This window comes from Neophocaena asiaeorientalis, unplaced genomic scaffold (genome assembly GCF_003031525.2).
Source record: "Neophocaena asiaeorientalis asiaeorientalis breed wild unplaced genomic scaffold, Neophocaena_asiaeorientalis_V1.1 scaffold86, whole genome shotgun sequence".
Lineage (NCBI taxonomy): Eukaryota > Metazoa > Chordata > Mammalia > Artiodactyla > Phocoenidae > Neophocaena > Neophocaena asiaeorientalis.
In genome coordinates this window covers 3165585-3186376 of record NW_020175039.1, presented here as the reverse complement: position 1 = coordinate 3186376, position 20792 = coordinate 3165585, and the positions used below count along the sequence as shown (strand labels likewise).

Below are 20792 nucleotides of genomic sequence, written 5' to 3'. Positions count from 1 at the left end.
TCCTGTGAGAATTTTACATTATCTTGTTTATTATGCCCATTAAAACAGAAGCTCTATGAGAACAGGAATCTTTTCTCTGGTTTATGAGCATCTTCCAGCCCTTAGAAAAATGCCAAAGGTGTAGTAGATGTTTACTAAATGTCTGCTGAACAAGTGAATGAAGGATGATTCTTTAAGCCCAGTCCAGCTCACCACTCAGAAGCGTCACAGCCACAGCACTTCGGTATATCACATCGCAAAAGGCAAAGGTGATGGGGAGGAAAAAACGGCAATTACATGCTAAAAGCTTTAAAAAAAAAAAGTCTGCAACCAGGGCTAGGAGATAGCTGCTAGGAAACCAAAGTAGCCAGGCTCAAGTATAAAGCAGCTTCCAAAGCTATCACACACTTCTAATACTTAGCTGATTTTTAATCACCATTTTAAAATTCAATGCCTGTGCCATGAAATTAATTCTGGATATGGAAGAAACATTCCCCCAGAGCATGGGCAGAAACATAATTCTTAAATGATCAATTTCTTGAAGCGCTACTGTCATGCTACTAAAATGCCGAGGCAACCAGGACAAGACAGAGCTTCCGAGGAAGAGGCACCTCGGGTCTAGAGTTCCATTTTGTAAGGCTTCATTAATCATGTACAACTTTTGGACTGTCAATAATATTTCAGTGCCTTAGCTGTAAACCCCTCTAACCCTTCAGATAAGCCTTTGTTAATCTCTCTCCAGCTGAAAGACAGGTTATAAGGCAGAATAAACAGTTGGGGTGTGTAAGTTTTGACTCTGAAACAGAGCCCATGCAACCCCCCTGACAGTTATATACGTGTCACTACTAATTGCCTTCTCTCAGACTTTGCTGCTGTGGGTGAGTTTACACGAAGACTGCTGCTGGGACACCTCTTCCAAGATGTATGCACAGCGCATAACCTTTTATAGCGGCAGTTTATGTGTTTAACAACGAATAGAGTCAAAGCAGAACTGCCCATTATTAAAAAACAGAACCCTTCCAACACATCAATCACTTATTACTGTCACGAAAAATTCTTGGTTTCCTGTAGAGGTAACTCCTTGCTGAAAGTTTGCTACCACCTATTTTTTCGGTATATCTATTTTTCCTATTCTACACCCAGGAACCATCTGTCTTTTCTTTACTAGGTTAATTGCAGGTGGAGTTTCTTTATTTTAAGATGACTAGCTTATGGCTGAAGTGCTTTATACAGTTAACTCTCAGTTATCCGTGAAGAAGTTACAATATGAAAGACCACGAAAAGTAATTTTTTAAAGAAATTTCTAAGTATTTTGCTTTAGAATTAGCTAGCCTGTGAATTCATCTCTTGCAAAGTCCTTTTTCATCCTTTATCCCATTTAAGCCCCAGTATTTGTTACCCCAAGCAATCTGATGACCCAAAACTAAGATATGAAAAGTGAAGCAACTCACCCAAATTCACACAGCCAGATATGTGTGAAGATAGGATCAGAAAGCCTGATTCAAAGGCTAAAACGACCCCCTTCCCAGAGATACGGACAATTCAAAGGAAAAATGAAGCATATCTACGAATTCTTTGTGGACCCAGCTGGAGTGTTCTCACATTTCTCCTGGCTGCCCTGCCCTTCAGGCTGAAGTTCGCTGGCATTACCTCCCCGATGGTGCTCTGTCCTCTCTGCCTGGTTCCTACATTCCACTCAAGAGTAGGAGTTTTTGTTAAAGATGCTTTCCTGGGTGGAAGGTCACGGGAGGGTGGGGGGCAATTCTATCTATGCAACAGGCCTCTCCCCTCAGTCCATCTTCTGCCGAGCTGTAGACGGCATGTAGAGCAAGAGTCAGCCATGACAGGAAAATCAAAATGCTGATAGCAGAGAAGGCATCCACTTCTCACCCCAGGGGATCTCAGGAAAGTGTCTAATTGACCTTGTTTCACAGAAGCATGCTGTGCATAGCCACTGTAGGACTTCCAGGAGTCGTGTCAAAAGTGCTATCCAGAGATGACGGGGCTCGGGTGATAACAAGCCATTCTTAATTATTCATGGTGGTGGAAAAATTGTAATAACCTGGCTAAATGACGCTGGCAGAAGAGTCAAGTCTTTCACTTGGGCACACATTCGTGTTCCTCAAACATATGCATTTTTCGGCCGAATCCACATTGTACTATTAATCCCGATAAAATGTCCACATTGGACTGCTTATCTACATAAAGCTAGAATAAGGTTGGAGGACAATGCTGAGGCCAAAGTAGCATTTTTGAAAAATAACTCAACGAGCTGATATCTGATCTTTATTGAATACCTTAGAACTTTTAAAATTTTACCAAACGGCAAGTGATCAGCCTGGGGTCTGTCTAGTGCTTTCTATTAAGCACACTTGATGTTTTTTTCCCCTTATATCCTTAACTGTCTTTAGACCAGAATCATGCACTTGGGTTCTTTAGAGGTAATTGTTTCTATTCACAGTCAAAAGGCTGAAAGATAACTTAAAAGGAAGAAACAAGGATGTGGTTTACTCACTAACTGATGTCAGACCTTGAACTAGAGATCTAACTAAAGATGCAGCCTAAAAATGGAATGGGTGGAAGGCTGCGTCTGAATCATGAAAATGGCTTTGGTTGTTTTGATCAGTTTTCATGGTCCAGAGGACAGGCACATTTGGTGGCCTATCAGCTGGCTTAACAGGCAGTGGGACCGTATGTTCTGCCTTAAAAACTACGTCACAGGATCTGGAAAAGGGGGAGTTGGTGTCTTAATTGACTTTTTGTCCTATGGAATGCAGTATGAAACTACACTCTAATACTGCAAATTTTATAAATCACATGAAATAACCAAACCTTAGATTCAAGAATTTTCATAAAGGTATGTTCTCAAAAAAGGATTGATAACATAGACAATAAAATGTGAAGTGGTTAGGGATCAACCAATGGATCTTCTGAAACACTTTCGTGAACAAAACTTTAGGAATCTTTGGCCTTTAGTCTCACTCTTCCACTAACTAGTCTGTCACCAGAGCCAATTACACTCTCATTGATCAATTGCACAGAATGTCCTTCCTTCCATCATTATATTATTCGTTACTTGCAGTTCCAAAGCAAAAAGAAATATGCTTTTGGGTGGGGAAGAAACGTAGTGTACTTGAAACCGATAGCTACCTTTTATCCTGTGGTTTATAACATCAAAGTCTCCTGTTAGACATCCCTTCCAAAATCCCTTAGCTGGACTGTTAAGCATGCAAGTCTTTGGGGCAGAGATGAACATCAGTGGAACCTTCAAGGGCTTGTTGAAAAATGGATATGAGATTTCCAAAATTAAAGCACTTAAAAAATGAAAAAAGGGCTTTCCTGGTATCACAGTGGTTGAGAGTCCGCCTGCCAATGCAGGGGACGCGGGTTCGTGCCCCGGTCCGGGAGGATCCCACATGCCGCGGAGCGGCTGGGCCCGTGAGCCATGGCCGCTGAGCCTGTGCGTCCGGAGCCTGTGCTCCGCAACGGGGAAAGGCCACAACGGTGAGAGGCCTGCGTACCGCGGGAAAAAAAAAAAAAAGAAAAAGAAAAAAGTCTCTCACTTCTCCTGACCTTGGAAACAAGTAAGGACGATGTTATTTTAATTTGCATTCAAATGTTAACAACGCAGTCACACAGCACCACTGGGATCCACATTGGGTTTCCACTGAAGATTGCTCATCATTTCATTATGGTTCATTATGTGGATAACTGTCAGAAAGCATTAGAAGGGAGGGCTTTGAGTAATAGAACTGAAATGGTAATTTTAAAACAATACATTTTCTAGAGGAGATACAGTGGTGCGATAAATTCAATTAGAAAAGGCAAATGTAAAGACAAAGTAAGTGATGCTTTGCTGTTTGGAGCTACGCTGTTTCAATTTCTTGATAACCTAAACCTGCAGAAAGCTTTCCTCAAATCAGGACCTTTCGTCATAGATCTTGGTGAATTTGCCCTCATTAGCACTGAGCTCCTCCAGTACAAATTGTCTTAAAAGCTGCAATTTTGGAATATTTCAGGCCACATCTAAGTATCAATCAATCATTCTTTGTTTGTTTGTGATCTTCTGAAACACTTTCGTGAACAAAACTTTAGGAATCTTTGGCCTTTAGTCTCACTCTTCCACTAACTAGTCTGTCACCAGAGCCAATTACACTCTCATTGATCAATTGCACAGAATGTCCTTCCTTCCATCATTATATTATTCGTTACTTGCAGTTCCAAAGCAAAAAGAAATATGCTTTTGGGTGGGGAAGAAACGTAGTGTACTTGAAACCGATAGCTACCTTTTATCCTGTGGTTTATAACATCAAAGTCTCCTGTTAGACATCCCTTCCAAAATCCCTTAGCTGGACTGTTAAGCATGCAAGTCTTTGGGGCAGAGATGAACATCAGTGGAACCTTCAAGGGCTTGTTGAAAAATGGATATGAGATTTCCAAAATTAAAGCACTTAAAAAATGAAAAAAGGGCTTTCCTGGTATCACAGTGGTTGAGAGTCCGCCTGCCAATGCAGGGGACGCGGGTTCGTGCCCCGGTCCGGGAGGATCCCACATGCCGCGGAGCGGCTGGGCCCGTGAGCCATGGCCGCTGAGCCTGTGCGTCCGGAGCCTGTGCTCCGCAACGGGGAAAGGCCACAACGGTGAGAGGCCTGCGTACCGCGGGAAAAAAAAAAAAAAAGAAAAAGAAAAAAGTCTCTCACTTCTCCTGACCTTGGAAACAAGTAAGGACGATGTTATTTTAATTTGCATTCAAATGTTAACAACGCAGTCACACAGCACCACTGGGATCCACATTGGGTTTCCACTGAAGATTGCTCATCATTTCATTATGGTTCATTATGTGGATAACTGTCAGAAAGCATTAGAAGGGAGGGCTTTGAGTAATAGAACTGAAATGGTAATTTTAAAACAATACATTTTCTAGAGGAAATACAGTGGTGCGATAAATTCAATTAGAAAAGGCAAATGTAAAGACAAAGTAAGTGATGCTTTGCTGTTTGGAGCTACGCTGTTTCAATTTCTTGATAACCTAAACCTGCAGAAAGCTTTCCTCAAATCAGGACCTTTCGTCATAGATCTTGGTGAATTTGCCCTCATTAGCACTGAGCTCCTCCAGTACAAATTGTCTTAAAAGCTGCAATTTTGGAATATTTCAGGCCACATCTAAGTATCAATCAATCATTCTTTGTTTGTTTGGCATAGCTGACTGAATTATTCAAGGCCATTTACTTACAGACAGATTCGTGAAGGCCCTTCAAGTTGGCAATCTAAAATAATAATCTCTTATTTACAGAGTGCCCCCAATCACGAGGCTCTAATAAGTTTCATCAAACAAGTTAAACAAAGAGGACCCAACAGCACAAGGACAGATTTCCAATTGAAAAGTACAGAGCACCGTAATGGTGCTCAGAAGTAGAAGAAGCAAAATAACAAATCAGTTATTTCTTTCCAAAGCCAGTTTGCTTTTTCACAAGGCATTTTTTCCAGTACATTTTGAAACACAATGAAGGATTGGAAAGTTACCTTAAATGTAATACTGGTTCTTTCTTCCAAAGGGGGAAAAGAACACCGACTAGAATCATTGAACGAGCAACTGAATGACTAAGGCATCAAGGTCTCCCAGCACTGCTGATCACCAGACTACGTTCCCCGACTACAAGGGAAGGTAAAGGGAAGGGGAAAGAGATCTGGAGGAGAAGGGTTGGTGATCATCAGAGTTAAAGGACATTGATTTCATTGATAAAAGTCACACTGACTGGTCGGAATGGCCATCACTAAAATGTCTACAAATAATAAATGCTGGAGCGGGTGTGGCGAAAAAAGAACCCTCCTACACTGTTGGGGGAAATGTAAATTGGTGAAGCCACTATGGAGAAAAGTACGGGGGCTCCTTAAAAAACTAAAAATAGAGTTCCTGTATGATGCAGCAATCCCACTCCTGGGCATATATCCAGAAAGGACGAAATCTCTAAGTCATAAAGATATGGGCTCCCCACGTTCACAGCAGCACTATTCACAGTAGCCAAGATATGGAAGCAACATAAACGTCCATCCATAGAGGAATGGATAAAGAAGATGTGGTACATATATTCAGTGGAATATTACTCAGCCATAAAAAAGACTGAAATGCTATTTGTAGCAACATGGATGGACCTAGAGATTATCATACTAAGTGAAGTAAGTCAGAGAAAGACAAACATCATGTAATATCACTTCTATGTGGAATCTTAAAAAAATGATACAAATGAACTTATTTACAACACAGAAATAGACTCACAGACATCGAAAACAAACTTATGTTTACCAAAGGGCAAAGGAGGGGAGAGGGATAAATTGGGAATTTGGGATTAACAGATACACACTACTATACATAAAATAGATAAACAGGGACCTACTGTAGAGCACAGGAAACTATATTCAATATCTCGTAATAACCTCCAACGGAAAAGAATCTGAAAAGGAATACACACACACACACACACAAATATATATATAACTGAATCACTTTGCTGCACACCTAAAACACTGTAAATCAACGATACTCCATTTTTTTAAAATCACATTGAAATTTCTTTTAAGAAATGGCTCATGAAAGCAAAATCCCTTCATCAGCTTAGATGGCATCCTTGTACGTATGGAGGCCTGCGTGTCTGCCTTGCTGGCAACGTCTCCAAAAACCATGTTGACTTTCTTGACTGATGTCTGTGCCTAAAGGGAACACTGACATTTCCACTCTTTGGCTGTAACCTAGTAACATAGTAGAGATTCCACAGTGCCTGTGTTTGATTATGCAACTCCAAACCAGGTTGGATTTTCTTCATCTGGGAGACAAATGAAGTACTCGATTTCCATTAAGGGAGAATGTTCAGAACCCTTGAAATCTCTCTCTAGAGTCATCAATGAGCTGAAGAAATGGCCTGGAAGTGACAAGGACAGAAGAGAGGGTCTCCTATCACATGCGATCCATCAGGGAGGCTCTAAATTCCTACTGGCTAAAGGTGGTCCACAGACCAGCAGCAACTGGGGACTTGTTAAAAATGCAGAACGTCAAGCCTGACATCTCCTACCAATCCCTAGGTGTCTTTCGCGTGATTCTACGCACATTCACATTTAAGAAGCGTTGTCCTTACTCCATTCTAACAGGTACAGATTATTTTCTTGAAAATGTTCACGATGCCTCCATTGAAAACTGCCTATCTTACTCACAGCCATTTATGCTAACCTAACCTAACCAGAAGCTCCATCCAAAGTCCTCCTAGAGATAAAGTTTATTCTCCATTAAATTCTCTGACGTTCTCCAGCAATGTCGACGGTGTGAAGAACTTCTTAGGTGTTTCCTTCTAAATTAGCCAATGCTGCTTGTATTCCGGGTCTAATCGTTCTCCAAGTGAACAAAAACCTGATTTTACAAGCCAGCGGAGCAGAGTCTCTCTTTGGCCAGAAGAATGAGTCTCAGAGAGTGTGTTTTATTTCTTCATTAGTGTGCCGTCACAGTGAGCGATCACTAAACTCAGGGCTGCATAAGAATGTTGGGGTTAAAGACAGCATAATGAACAAAGAAGTCCCTGATTCGCATGGCTGTCAGCACAAGGGGATTGGGTTTGTCACCTGGCTTAACCAACTGGGAAGAACTGATTAGAGGCTGGAATCACTTTGAAAGGATCCCTGATGTTTATGTTCCTTTCCATCCCCACATCTTGTCAGGAGAAGCCGATAAAGCTGGGGGTGGGGCGAGGGGGGAAGGGCTTCATTTTCTGGGTTATTTGACCAAGGGGTTCTCTGAGAAACTCCCACTGTCTTCTCTATTGAAAAATCTACCACCGCACTGTCCAATGGAACTTTCTGTGATCACAGAAATAGTCTATAGCAGTGCTGTTCAGTATGGTCACCACTAGCCACATGTGGCTATTGAGCCCTGAAATGTGGCCATTAAAACAGTCACGTGTGCCTCGTGGCTACCGTCTTGGACAATGCAGGTCCACTGTATTCACCAGGATGGAAGAAATCTAGAAGGAGGGCCGTAGACTAGAATAGATTCTAATTCTTCTGTTTAATTTACTAGTCTATCTGTTAGCAAAATATGGTCACCTCCCAGATTACCCCTATCTCAAAGACGTCTTAAAGAGTCTTGTGTAGTTAATATTTATTAAATTAAAAAATAAAACTTAAAAATTCAACTCTGTAGAGAAGTGGTCTCAACCTTGTCTGTACAGTAGAATTATGGGGGCAACTTTTGAAAATACTGATGCCTCAGTCCTACCCCCAGAGCTTCTGGAGTACAGTACAGACATTGGTAATTTAATCATGTAGTCAAGTGAGACAATCCCTTTAGAGGGGCAGTGAGATGCACTGGCTGTCTGCTGTGGAGGTCATTTGGGGAAGGAAGTGACCAGCTGGGGATAAAAGAAGAGAACAAACATTCGTTATATCCCTACCATGTGCCAGACCTTTGCAAATATCTTCTTGTTTAATTCTTCTTCTTCTTTTTTTTTTAATATTTATTTATTTATTTGGCTGCTCTGGGTCTTAGTTGCAGCACGCAGGATCTTCATTGCCACGTGTGGGATCTTTAATTGAGGCATGTGGGCTCTTTTAGTTGCAGCATGCAGGATCTAGTTCCCTGACCAGGGATCGAACCCAGACCTCCTGCACTGGGAGCACGGAGCCTTAACCACTGGCCCACCAGGGAAGTCCCTTCTTGTTTAATTCTTAAAACCACCTCACAGGTAGATAGTGAGAATCCCATTCTATAGGTCAATAAACTGAGGCTTGGAGAGATTAAATAGCCTCTCAAGTGTGTGGTATTAACACCAGCACTGTGTTTCCTCTTAACTCAGAGTCGGAGAGATACAATAAATGCAATGATCTTGTTAGGAGCGTGTTAAGGATTACATATTGCTTTGGTATTTTCATGGGTCTCTTATCAATGACACAAAAAGCCACCTCTCTTACATTGTTGAAAACAATCTCTGAAAAATGCAAAAGTTACTTTCATGTTAAACTTTCAGGTCTAACCACAGGCTAAAATCAATATTTTCTTTCTCTCATTTGCGTAGTCAGGGTAAAGCTAATAATTTACTCCTACAGAAACATACAACTCCAAGGGTTCAGAAACCACTTTTACACATATGGTAAACATACCAGTAACTCAGGCATGTGGCAACCTTTGGGGTCTCCCTAAGCTCCCACATAGCAAGCTGCAGGAATTAAGTGATTGGCCCATGGCCCCCTAGAATGCTAGATAACAGATCAGAATCATAAGACTAAAAAGACCTGGGAGAAAAAGCCAGGTTGTCTTGCCATCAGAGGTGAATTTTATGAGGTTCACAATCAAGCCCCAGCCTGGAGAAGACTTATCTGTGTGGAACGTAGGTGCTGGACTGCATGATGCAAATTGAGGGCAATTATCACACTGTCGTCCCACTATATTTCCCTTTGAGCTTGCTATTATGCCCTAAAATCTCAACTGGAGAAATGTTGGTAGTGGGTGTGGACAGAGGAGGAGAGTTTATTATTAAACTAATTGCACACAACAGAACATAAGAGAAGAATATTTAGATTGGAAACGAAACAGGCTGAACTTGAGCATATCAAATATACGTGGCATCCAGAGAAAGTACTTAGTCTATGGAAGGAACAGAAAAAGAAGATGAGGAAATCTTCGTCCAGTTATGTTTACAACTAAGCCTGGCCCTAATGTACTCCTTCCCTCTGAAAATTTGTGCATGAGCTAAGGAAGAGGGCAGGAGTGCCTCTCAATAAACAGAAACTGTGTGAGTCTTCTGGTCTTGCAGCACCATCACCAAGCTGGGGTGTAGTCCTGGTCACGACCCCTAACATCTCTGAGCTAGCAGTTACCTCATCTCTAAAATAAAGATAATGTCTATCTCGTAGATTGTTATCATATGAGCCCTAGGATAAAGTTAATCAAAAGTGCCTAATGAGGGGCTTCCCTGGTGGCGCGGTGGTTGAGAGACCTGCAAAAAAAAAAAAAAAAAAAAAAAAGTGCCTAATGCATTACCCGGGTATAATGATAAAATGGTTGTTGTAGTTACTATGACAATAATTATTTTCCTCTCTGGTTATGAAATGAACTCCGGAGGGTACAGCAATTTCAGTACAAATTTGGGATGGCCCTGAAGTTTCTCCGCTCACTCCTTTTTGTTGTTGTTGTTTTGCTTTTTGTTTTTGTTTTTGCGGTACGCGGGCCTCTCACTGTCGTGGCCTCTCCCGTTGCGGAGCCTGTGCTCTGGCTCACGGGCCCAGCCGCTCCGTGGCATGTGGGATCTTCCCGGACCGGGGCACGAACCCGCGTCCCCTGCATCGGCAGGCGGACCCCCAACCACTGCGCCACCAGGGAAGCCCTCTCCGCTCACTCCTTTTAAAGGTGGTCTTTGACTGGGCTAGACAATGGCCCCCCAGCTGACCCAACTGACTCCAAACCAGAAAAACAACCCACTATCTGCAGTGATGTTTACAGGCCAGCCAAGATGGAATGTACAGTAGTTAAGGAACAAAATAATGAAAGTCCTAATGACAGTAAAAGCGAACATCTGTCAAGTAGCATGATTTTATGCATTTTACATAGTATGTAAATAACATGAGTGTACTGAGTAGCAACAACCACGAGGGAGGTACTATTACCAGACCATTCTACAGATGAGGAGACTGAAACTTAAAAGGCTAAATAGTCATTTGGGTACTAAATGGTGGGCTGCGAGACAAAGCCAAAACCCGTGGAAAGCCCCTGCGCCTGGCCACTCAGCTCTGTCCCTCCAAACACAGTCTCAGTCAATGAGAACACAGGGGTGGAATACCCAGGCCCACCACTCCCTGCTCTGGTCAAGGTCATAGCCACTGCAGGGTCTATGAATCCCAGAGTATGCATGAAAGGAATGTCAACCCCCGGAAACACTGTCCATGTAAAGTGTGAGAAAGGAGTTGTCTATTCCCCTGCATACCGAGGTGCCAACCCCATCCATTCCTTAACCCAGCATGTGTTCAGTGCCTATCATCAAACAAGCATTTATTAGGATCCGGGTCTAAATGTTATGAACACAAAACTCTGAGGAAAGAAGGAAGAAGGGTAATGACATTGCAAGCTATGACATCCGTGCACAGAACTGAAACCACTTACCCACATGTGATCCCATCCTATACCTGTTTCCCTTGCAGCTGTCACTCTTCCCAGGAGTCCTAGATGAAACGGTAAAGCCGTTTATAAATTCCAGTCTCAGCTCTAATTACACTGTGTCAGACAACCCCTGAATGTTCAATCTCCGCTCCAGCAAGTCGTCTGCTGGCAGCTGCGCATCTTGAAGGCGACAAACTCAGTGAGAAAGAGCCTTTCTTTTCCTAAGGATTGCCCCTGCTCTGACTGAGAAAAGATGCATGTTTCATTTCATTTGCCCCCTGCATGGTTATCCTGGGAGAAGGCCTAGCAGTGCCCTGCTAGGTGGAAATGAAAGCTGTTGGCATCTAAGAAACGGGAGATGAGCGTACAACTTACGGGTGCAGGGCATGGAGGCAGCATCGCTGTCGGCTCTGAAAAAGCCTCGGTCACAGGTGCACGATGTGGCCCCTTCCCAGACAGAATAGCTGTGTGGTGGACACTTGGCACAGCTGGCATCCGTGGACAGGGCCTTGTAATATCCAATTTTGCAAGCTAAAGGAAAGCAGAAAAAAAATCAACATAAACCCCTGATAACATAGCAAAGCGAAATGTTACCTCCTTGATTCAGAAGGAAGAGACATTTTTGCTAATCACTAGTGAGCACCTGGCTTGAGATGCAGGTAAAACAACCCAAAACATTTGTTGATAACAGTCACTCTTTAAGAGCCATTAACATTACGGTCAGGTGGCAAAGCCCTGTGGAAAAAAATTTCTTAAAACCGGTTGTGTCAATAAAAGCACAGCTAAAGTTTACCCAGCGCTTCCTACATGCTTATATGTATGATGCCGTTTGATCCTTACGGCGCCCCCTTTCCACAGGCACTGTTACTAATCTTACCTTGGAGATGAGGAATACCAGCTTTGAGCGGTAAACTGTCGGCACCAGACCATGCATCTGGTAAATGTCAGGGACCAGCTCTGACTGCAAGTGCTCGGCCCCCAAAGCCTGTACTCTTGGCCCCATGCTATGGAATCTGACAGCATGGTTTTGAACCAAATAGCTGGAAGTGTGTCCCAGCGCCAACAAAAAATTGGTAGGTGATTATTTCCTAATTACGCTCAGCTACAGAACCAAAGTGAAAGACCAACAGAAGCAACCAAGCATAAAAGAAAAGAGTTGGTAAGACATGGATCATGATTTCAGGGGAAAATAATATAAAACTACCTACGGTAGATTCTGGAATATAATATGTTCAGATTTTTCAAGATTGGCAGATATTTTGCGTTCATTTTCAAATTCATAAAACCCTCATGTTTCCCCCTTCCTCCATTTTTCCAACACCGCCCTCCCTCTGCACACACAGCCCAAGTGGCTGGTGGAGAGAGAACATGGGCCAGGGCCATATAGTTCCTTATGCACCCGACACGCTTTCCATGACCTCATCTAACATCACACTGACACCGAGGGCCGCTTTGACTAATGTGGAAAGACTCAATAATTCTGGGAAATCTTACTATAAATAATAATTAATAGCGTCTTTCTCTCCCTTTTTTTTCTCCCCTATGCCCTTCAAGATCACCTCCCAAATCTGTCTCAACCTCAAATAAAAATTGACTGACAACACCATCCATATTAAACCCACAGTGACAAGGCCATTAAAAATAAAGTTATTTTATAAGACCAGAGGTACCATAAAAATGTTACAGTTACCCACAATCTTTCCAGTACGATTCACTCTCAATTTTCTCCATTTATCACACACTTTGGGTATTTCTAAACTATCAAAAATATCAGCTGGGAGAAGGGCCTTTTCCATCAGCGTGACCACCGCAAGAGACCAACCGCGCCAGCAGATTTTACTCAAACCAGTAGATAAAAAGAGATCCACAGAACTACGTGATTCTCCGAGGAGAAATGGCCACATTCCCTGTCTCGTTACTCATCCATCAAGCATCTGTACGGCTTCAAGTTGAAGTCTGTTCCCCCGTCCAGCACATCCTGTTGGTATTTTCTTAATCATGCTCTGGTAACGGCAGGCGGAAACGGAGTTCAGCAGAAGCTCCAGAGAAGCACGCAGTTACTTCACCATTATTAACTAAAGTTCCTTATGGAATTTCCTTTAACGAGCCAAAACTTTATGGTGTGTGGAGCACCGACAATAAAAGCGCTCGGAGATCAATCTCTCCCTTATTTGCTTTCGTCTGTCACTGGACCGGAGCATCTTAGAAAAACAAGTTGCTCCAATGACTATGACTGAGATTTATGTGTCTCAATATGATACGCATCATATCATTAGATAAGGTTCAACATGCAAGGTGCTTCTTGGTCACGCTTAAGATGGCCCTAGGGTTTCGATTAAAATCAAAAACTGTGGCTTTGGCAGGTAGAAGCACAGAGGGTCAAACTCGTTCTTCCCACTTCAAACACAATGAGTCCTTGAACTTGACACAAACCCACTGGGACTCGTGTCTCACTCAGTCAGTCACAGCCCACAAAGGCAACTTGTGGAAACCTGGTCGCTCGGGGCTGGGATGGCCAATAAGGGATAAATTGCTTTTATTTTTTCACATCTGGATGTTGGAGGAAAACTTTCCATGTTCCTGCCTAATCCTTGTGCACCTTCGTTTCATCAGGCATCAAAATGTAAAAACTCACAGTGGGAGAGGGAGATTGACAACAAAATTGGCCTATGACTGATTCATTGCCATGTGAAAACAGAACACATTCAAAAACTTGTTAAGAAAAAAAAAGCATTGCTATTTCCTCCACTTCTATTCCAATAAGACTACTTCCAGTTAAAGAATTGAATTCCTAGTTCACAAAAATCAAATTGAAGGATATCTTGAATTTCCTAAAGTTCAAAAATTAGTTGTATATATACATGTTTATTTAAGGGAAAAATGAATTTTCAGTTTTATACTTCTTTTCTGTTTCCTTGAAGCTAGTAAATTAATGTTACCAAGAGTAAGTATTTGTGAATTCATTTGGAGAATACAGAGTTTTATATCTATTTGGGAAATTGAAGGCTGCTGTTCTTTAAACACACCATTTTTACTCTCTTTTCCTCTTGCAAGCAGAAAATACAAAATTGTCATTGTGCTATTCTCAGCCACCCTTGCTACCCTTAACACATTCTTGTGTCTTCAACTACATTAAGACCATGTTATTAATATTTCAGGATTCTTAGGAAGGATCTCTCAAAATACAGTAGTGGTTTTTCATGCACACAGCCATTTTGCTTGCCTACATTCAAAATGACCTTCTAAACTGATGGCTAAGTACATTTCTTTGCTCTGTGTGGTTCACAGCCTTGCAGCGTTTGGTGCATGAATGTGTAAGTACAGCCCATATTTAATCACCATTTATTTGCGTCTTAAAATCTTCACTACATCTTTCATTCTAAACAAAACCCCCATGAAACGTGTAGAGCAAGCATTGACACGTGTTATGATTTTCCATCATTCTCTTTTGGGTGAAAACCATTACACTGTAGTTTTGAATGATAGTGACTTGGTAAGCAAGTTTGGAGAGAGCCCAACTGCACACCCAAGACATGCCTTCCTTCTGCCCCGTTGCTGGTGAGGGTTCACTAGATGGGGTACAGAGAAGGAGTGCCTTACTTGACCTTTCAAATATGCCATTGTGGGAAGATTAATTCACATGTGCCATGCAAAACTCTGAATTCTTCTCCTTTAGCTTTGCCTTAATTAGTTCCTTCTGCTGACTTTAAATAAAGGAAGATAAATGAGGACAAAGAAGAGAAAGAAAAACTTTTGTTTCATTGGCTCACCCACTACTAAAATGAGGTTGTATTTTAGGACAGTCTTCTGTAGAAGTTTCTTTGTGGAATATTTAAATATAACTACTTTTGGTTAAAAACAAAAACAAAAATGGTTCTTAAGGCAAGGTAGTACCTTCAGGATTTCTTAGTGTATAGATGATTTGCATGAGGTGGAATGCCAATTTCAGGAACCAGTGAAACCTACTCTTAAAAGATAATATATATATAGATGTTTGGTCATTTTTCTCCTCTTTAGAGAAATACAGAAAGATTGATCGCACCTGACTGCCTTTATAGTTCACGTTTAAACTAATATAGTTTCTAAAAATAGGTACTAATAATATCAATTGTGATGATACATCAAATATTCATTGAGCATTTATGGTGTTTACATGCAAATGCAAAAACTGAGGGTTTTAAGTAACTTGCCCAAGGTCACACAGCTAAGTGGTAGAGTCAGCATTAAGACTGACTTCTAGCAAAATGTGACACTGATATAATTGAGTGATGGGGAAGTACGGGTGGTCCCAACTTCCATTTGTCCCTCCAGCCCACCAGGTTGCTGCCTCGGTCAACCACATGTCTGTGACCCACTTTACAGGTCTACACTGTCCAGAGTAACTACTGGCCACAAGCGGGCCCTGAGCGCTTGAAACGGGACTGGTCCGAATTGAGACAAACTGTAAATGTGAAATACACAGGAGATTTCAAAGACTTCGTACTCAAAAAGGAGAACTAACTTATTAATAATTTTTATATTGATTATATATTGAAGCAGCATTTTGGATATACTGAGTTAAATAAAATACCATTAAATTTAATTTCACCTTTGAAACTTTACATTTTTTAACGTGGCTACTAAAAACCTTAAAATCATCTGTGTGACTTGCACTCTATTTCTATTGAATAATGCTATGCTAAAGTCTGGAATCTTAAGTCGCGCGCGCGCACGTGTGGGTGTGTGTGTGTGTTCATGTGTGACCACACACAGGCACTCTTGCAAATGCTGGGTACTGACAGTGATGGGACATGGACCTTTACTCAAATTTACCCCGAACCCACCTCTGGGAGTCTGATTCACCTCTATTTAAGCACTGCTGTCAGGCAGCTGGCTAATTTGAGAAAACCTAATTTGTGCTAAAGTAATAACAAATACACATTAATGTGTTAAATATTACCTTCCTGGGTAACAAATTTGCATTTTAATTTGGAGTCTCCAGAAGGTTAAAGATGAAATTCCAACAGTGGCTCCCTTGGGGCAATCTGAGCCATTTATGCAAACTGGTCCAGGGGGAACATCTGGCTGTGGGAGGCCTGCGGGTCCCTCTACCCTCATCATGTGGGTAGGATATTAGGCACACACTTCCAGACGGGTACTATGGGGAACTCTGCCTTTGGTGTACTGGATATACAGTATTTTCAGCATGCTTAGGAATTTATTTTAGAAATATCAAAGTTACGTAACGGCCATTATCAAATTAGTTTCTGATTAACTGTTCACTTGCTAGACTGTATATTATATGAATAACGTAAGAGGTTTTCCTAAGGGGAAAACAATCTGTCAAAGAGAATTTCTGGGGGCTTCCCTGGTGGTGCATTGGTTAAGACTCCGTGCTCCCAATGCAGGGGACACAGGTTTGATCCCTGCTCAGGGAACTAAGATCCCGCATGCTGCATGGTGAGGCCCAACAAAAAAAAATTTTAATTAAAAAAAATTAAATGTATAAAAAAATTAAAAAATAAAATAAAATGAGGTCTCTAAAGAATGTTTCTGCTTTCAGGTTTTTCCAGAAATGTGCAATCCCCAGCCATCTTTGGGGAAGTTGTGAACATCAACAAATCCCCCATAGTACAGATGGGAAAACTGAGGCAGAGAGGTTAATGATCTGCCCAAGGCAGGGTTGGTTTTCTAACCCAGGCAGTGTAGCTTAACCTATAAATCAGGCTTATAGATCTCCTCATGCTTTTGAAATCTACAGGGTAAAGATGGACAATTGTTACAGGGAAACTGGGCTCTGCTTTGGGACCATCGACTATTCCATTCATAAATAGCAAAACACTGGCAAAACCACTGTGTCAGTCATCTGCATTCCACGACTGGTTTTCCTGATATGTGTTGGAAAAAAAAAAAAAATGGAAATTGAGTTTTTTAAGGAAGCTTAGAGATCATCTAATCCAGGGGCGAGCAAACATTTCTGTAAAGCGCTAGATAGTAAAAAATTTAGGCCTTGCAGGCCAAGAGGAAGACCAAGGATATTAAGAAGGTAATTACATAACAAGATAAAATTCTAAGGAATTTCTACAAAAATTTTTAATTGATGAAATTCAGAATATAGTAGTAACAATTAAGTGCTATTTATTAATGAGAAGAATGGAATTCCTATCTGGAGGGATAATATTCCACTAAATTGGAGCTCAAAAAAAGTGTGCCTTATTATCAAATTGACTGCAAATGTCATCTATAAAAATCATTCTTAGCTCTCAGACCATAAAAAACAGATGTCAGGCCTGGGGGTCATACTTTGCCAATATTAAATCTAGTCCAACACACTCATTTTCGAGATGAATGACTTGCCCACCATTCCTTCCAGAGTATGCCAGGATCAAGCCTGGAATCTAAGGTTCCTTGATCTCTGTTACCCTGCAGTGTCTCCCCGAGTTCCAACAGTTACTAATCAGAGAAGTGATGGAATGCAGAAACAAAGGAAAAGCAGTTAAGCAAGATAGCTTGTACAATAGCTCAGAGATAAAACAGAGGCCTAGTTCCTCCTCAAGGGCTATACATGACAATCGGATAGACATCTTTGAGTTCTGTAGGAACTATGACTCCCACCCAGGTGGTAAATAGTAACTACAATGAGACCCCAGACTGGTTGGAATCAGAAAGTTGATGATTAAGATTCCTGGAACACCACCCTGTTACCTCATCACTAACCAATCAGAAGAAAGTCATATACCCTGCAGCAGTCACCCCAAATGTTGCCTTTAAAAACCTTTCCCTGAAAGCCAATTTAAAGTGAATGTACATATTATAGTACTGAGTCAAATTACTTTTCCAGTAAGATGGTTGGTGGAAAGTTTACTCTTTTGCAGCAATGGTAAGAAAGTGATGTAGCCTGACTTGGGGGCTGATGTACTTATTAGATGAGACAATACCTACGCAGTGAAGCACAGTGCCCAGTCTGTATTAACTACTCACTAAAAGGGTAACGTATTATTACTACAGTGGGATATAACAGGCTGCAAAGGTGCAGATAATCCATATATTTTTTAAAAATAATAAATAAATCTCAAGTTTTTGTTTTGTTTTTGAACAGAACTGGATATAATTTCAAAAACACTATGAGATAACGTGTTCATTGTTTTATTTCCTTTGTTAACATGATGTGAAAAACCCTGGATTGAATTCTGTCTCATAGCATCGGCAACTTACTTAGTGATCATACACAAGGTAGGTTTCAGGTAAAGTTTTATTTTTATTTTAAAAATATGTAAGAACATTTTAAAAATTAAGTAAATTGTTGGGTTGGGTTTTGAGGTTTCTTTTTTCCATCAATAGTTTATGATGCAGACCATCTCCTTCAGCAAACCACTGTTCCATCCTATTCTCTACCCTCCAGCTCCTTCCATTGTTTCCACTCTTATCTTGGAACTAGCTTTCACAAAAAATAGACAAAGGGGAAGAAAATGACAGAAAAAATCTACACTGAAAATTGACTTGCTCTTTCAACAGAATGCAGTATAATTCCATAAATAGGTAGGTAATTCTAAAATGTCAGATGCAGACGGTTTTCACATAAGATGCAGTAAATCCCCTAGAAGCAAGTTCACATAAAGCCTGGTAAATTTAAATTAACTCCACAAAAATTACTGAACACAAGTAAAAAGAATGCAATGGAGAAATAACTTATTTTCCCTGCTTGCCTCAAAAACACACAGTCTAATTATTTGAGGAGCTATTTCTCTTTGGTAAACTTGGAGGGAGTCAACGTGAACAGAAGAAATTCCAAAGACAAAGTTCAACTAAACATGGAAAAGAAGAAAATGAGTTAGTAGATTCAGCATATTAATAAGGCATAATTCCATTGCCAGAAACTGCTTTAAAAAAGCCTTCCTCTGGGGCTTCCCTGGTGGCGCAGTGGTTGAGAGTCCGCCTGCCGATGCAGGGGACACGGGTCCGTGCCCTGGTCCGGGAAGATCCCACATGCCGCGGAGCGGCTGGCCCGTGAGCCATGGCCGCTGAGCCTGCGCGTCTGGAGCCTGTGCTCTGCAACGGGAGAGGCCACAACAGTGAGAGGCCCGCGTACCGCAAAAAAAAAAAAAAAAAAAGCCTTCCTCTGTATATATGTAAAGGTACTGACCTGAATGTAGGTTGCTAGCTCCAATCTCTGGCTACATCAGTTTGGGATTCTCTCTCATGCGGGAATTTTTAAGGGCTCCAACAAAGGCAATTAGGTTTCCAAATTTAGATGTAAGTAACTTGACAGGACAAATAAAGGGCTTCAGTATTTTTGAAAGAGACAGAATCTATTCTGATCTAAAGCCCAGAGGTTGCTACCAGAATTGACCACAGTGAGGCTAGAAACTTTAACTTAGTTTGATCTTTACAATTTTCTCTAAGATGGGACTTAACATGAATTTATAATAAATCAGAATAGAGCATTGCTAGAAACAAATAAGTTATTTCAATTTTATAGGGGGTAACAATTTTAAAATAGAAGGCAGCACAACAAACTGTAATCTCTCTATATATATGTATATATTTAATATGTAGTTTTGTTAAATAAGATTCTTTATTCTTACCTCTAACCCTTGTTCTTATGCTCCCATTTAGGACACCGAAAATTTGCTATATTAAAAAAAAACATATCACGGATTTCAATATTGCCTTGAAAAACAATGAGACTATTTCAAGGAAACAATCTAATCCCCAGAGCTCTACAAGTTTTGTGAATCTTTTCCTTTTATTTCATACTAAATTTCACATATCAATGACTGTACTTTCTTCGATAAAATTTGAGATTAATGATTGATTTTTTTTCAATTTATTGATCGTATTGAAGATATAAATTTGCATAGGTTGAGCAGAACGTAATTCAATGATTTATAATAATGTTTTTAAGGCTTTGACAAAATTTATCTGCTTTTCTAATATGTAAAAGTTTATATTAGGAAAGGAAACAAATGTAAGTTAAAAATCACAAATGTCTACAATATAAAGAAAAAAGTCAAGAAAAACAAATACTTTAAGATGAGCTAAACATACAAAGTGTTTAATCACGGCTTAAAAAAAAATTTTTTTTATTATTGTTTTTTTTCTTGGCTGTGCCATGCAGCTTGTGGGATCTAAGTACCCCGACCAGGGATTGAACCTGGACCCTGGCAGTGAAAGCTCCGAGTCCTAACCAATGGACTGCCAGGGAATTTCCTAATCATGTTCTTAAAAACACCTAATCCCTGCCTTGAACTTGAATCTAAAATTACTGAAAATAATAATAAAATAATAAAATAATATAATAAAATAATAAAATAATATAAAATAATAAAATAATAAAATAATAAAATAAAATAATAATAAAATAATAATAATAAAATTACTGAAAATAATAGGCTCCATCCTCACCACTGATAGTACATTAATCACAGTGATGGCATGCGACTCTGAAGTCATTAACACTGAACTTGATTACCCCTGACATTTCAGAGAGGGACCAACTTTCCAATGAGTTGTGCTATTGCCTTCTTCGGCCTCTGATCTTTGGGGTACATAAAGACTAGTGGTTCATTACACATCCACTGATTTCAAATAAGAGGTCAGAGCGCTGAATAAAGGATCCCGCTCCTCATACTCTGAATTTAATACTTGAATCCACGTGATCAGCATTATTATGTAAAGAGATCATCCACTAGCAGGTATG

General features: G+C 40.6%; 1 protein-coding gene across 3 annotated transcripts in view; it reads right to left on the bottom strand.

The window, feature by feature from the left end:
- The window catches only part of EPHA4 (EPH receptor A4), a 144408-nt gene that overhangs the window by 70367 nt on the left and 53249 nt on the right, over positions 1 to 20792 (bottom strand). For 2 of the 3 annotated variants that reach the window (XM_024763269.1, XM_024763270.1), the window contains exon 4: positions 11489 to 11644. In XM_024763269.1, the coding sequence (XP_024619037.1) occupies positions 11489 to 11644 (156 nt within the window). Of the gene's footprint in view, positions 1 to 11481; positions 11645 to 20792 lie in introns of all 3 variants that reach the window. The other variant, XM_024763271.1, reaches the window with a different exon arrangement.